The 1,216-nt window shown below is 34.7% G+C and overlaps 1 protein-coding gene across 3 annotated transcripts in view; it reads left to right on the forward strand.

The window, feature by feature from the left end:
* The window catches only part of LOC119592694 (longitudinals lacking protein-like), a 99,390-nt gene that overhangs the window by 32,621 nt on the left and 65,553 nt on the right, over positions 1-1,216 (forward strand). The window contains exon 6 of one of the 3 annotated variants that reach the window (XM_037941614.1): positions 92-971. The exons of the other annotated variants lie outside the window; for them this stretch is intronic. Coding sequence (XP_037797542.1) covers positions 92-265 — 174 coding nt within the window. The 3' untranslated portion in view covers positions 266-971. Of the gene's footprint in view, positions 1-91; positions 972-1,216 lie in introns of those variants that run through there. 3 annotated transcript variants of the gene reach the window in all.

A 1,216-nucleotide genomic window follows, 5' to 3' on the forward strand; every position in this document is an offset into this window, starting at 1 on the left:
ACAATATAATGATAAAGTGTATATAGAGAGTGCATCGCTTGTGTAAATAGCCAAGGGATGTTAACTATTCTGACACGTTTCTTTTTTTCAGAGGGGACCCAAACGATCTCTTGCTTGGGACCACTTTGCGGAAGTCCAACTTAATGGCAGAACAGTAAAGGTCCAATGCAAGCACTGTGAAAGGTACCTCTCCTTCAACAGAAACACTTCAGGAATGGTCAGACATCTCGATACAGTGCACAACATCACCATTAATGTCAAATGAAACATGGGAAAGTTTAGGCAGGAGAAAATCAACGAAATAAAAGAGAGACTAATGAATATTTTGTGCATTTGGAAGAGCTGATTGTGGCTTACTTTTGACTTTTCTACTTGTATACACCAAAAAATGAAAGCAAAATGGAGTTGGAAGAAACCCTTAATATAAAAGAGGTATGGCCTTTGCAACTGCAGCTGGAAAAGTGTGAAGAAAGTGAGATAATGAAACACATACAATGAAAAGTAAAAATTGGAAGAGCACTGTGACTAAAATGTGAAAGTCTGTAAAACCACATGACAGTATTGATAAAGATGAAGTATGAAATGATGTGAGCTTCTTAACTAAATGATGTATCTTTACTTGTGTTATTGCCAGTGTTATTTTATAGCATTCATGTTCCTTATTCCATGGGTATTGTGGCTCTCCCCATAGGATAAGGGGCATAGCAATTATGATTACATATTGGAGGGGTGACGTGAGTTAGTTGGGAGCATGATGTTACCATTTTGTGTCACTGAAAAAAAGGTGTCCTTTAAAGAGAGACTTATACTAGGTACTTTAGAAAGTACTGACTATAAATAGCATCCTACAAAAACCTCAGCAAATGTGTTTTAACTAGCTCTTTGGTCCTTGTATAGAAATGTTTTAGGGACATCGTTATTATTTAGATTTTCCTGCAAAGTACATAGTTGTTAATAAAAAATGTATTATGGGGCACAGTTTTATTTTCTTTCTTATTTCTGCATCTGTGCATGTGTTTTGTTTTGTGTTTCACTATGTACATATTTATATATATTGTTTTTTTAATTGTTCTTGGCTTTGTATCTATTTGATTCTTTATGGAGGCCTTTTTAGGAAGTCAATTGTTATATTTATAGAAAAATATGTTTTGGATGATTAGGAAAAGTTATTTTGAGGGTCGGTATGTATCTGTTTATACTCTTGTGAGGGGCACAT

Source organism: Penaeus monodon, chromosome 30, assembly GCF_015228065.2.
Source record: "Penaeus monodon isolate SGIC_2016 chromosome 30, NSTDA_Pmon_1, whole genome shotgun sequence".
NCBI classification, from domain to species: domain Eukaryota; kingdom Metazoa; phylum Arthropoda; class Malacostraca; order Decapoda; family Penaeidae; genus Penaeus; species Penaeus monodon.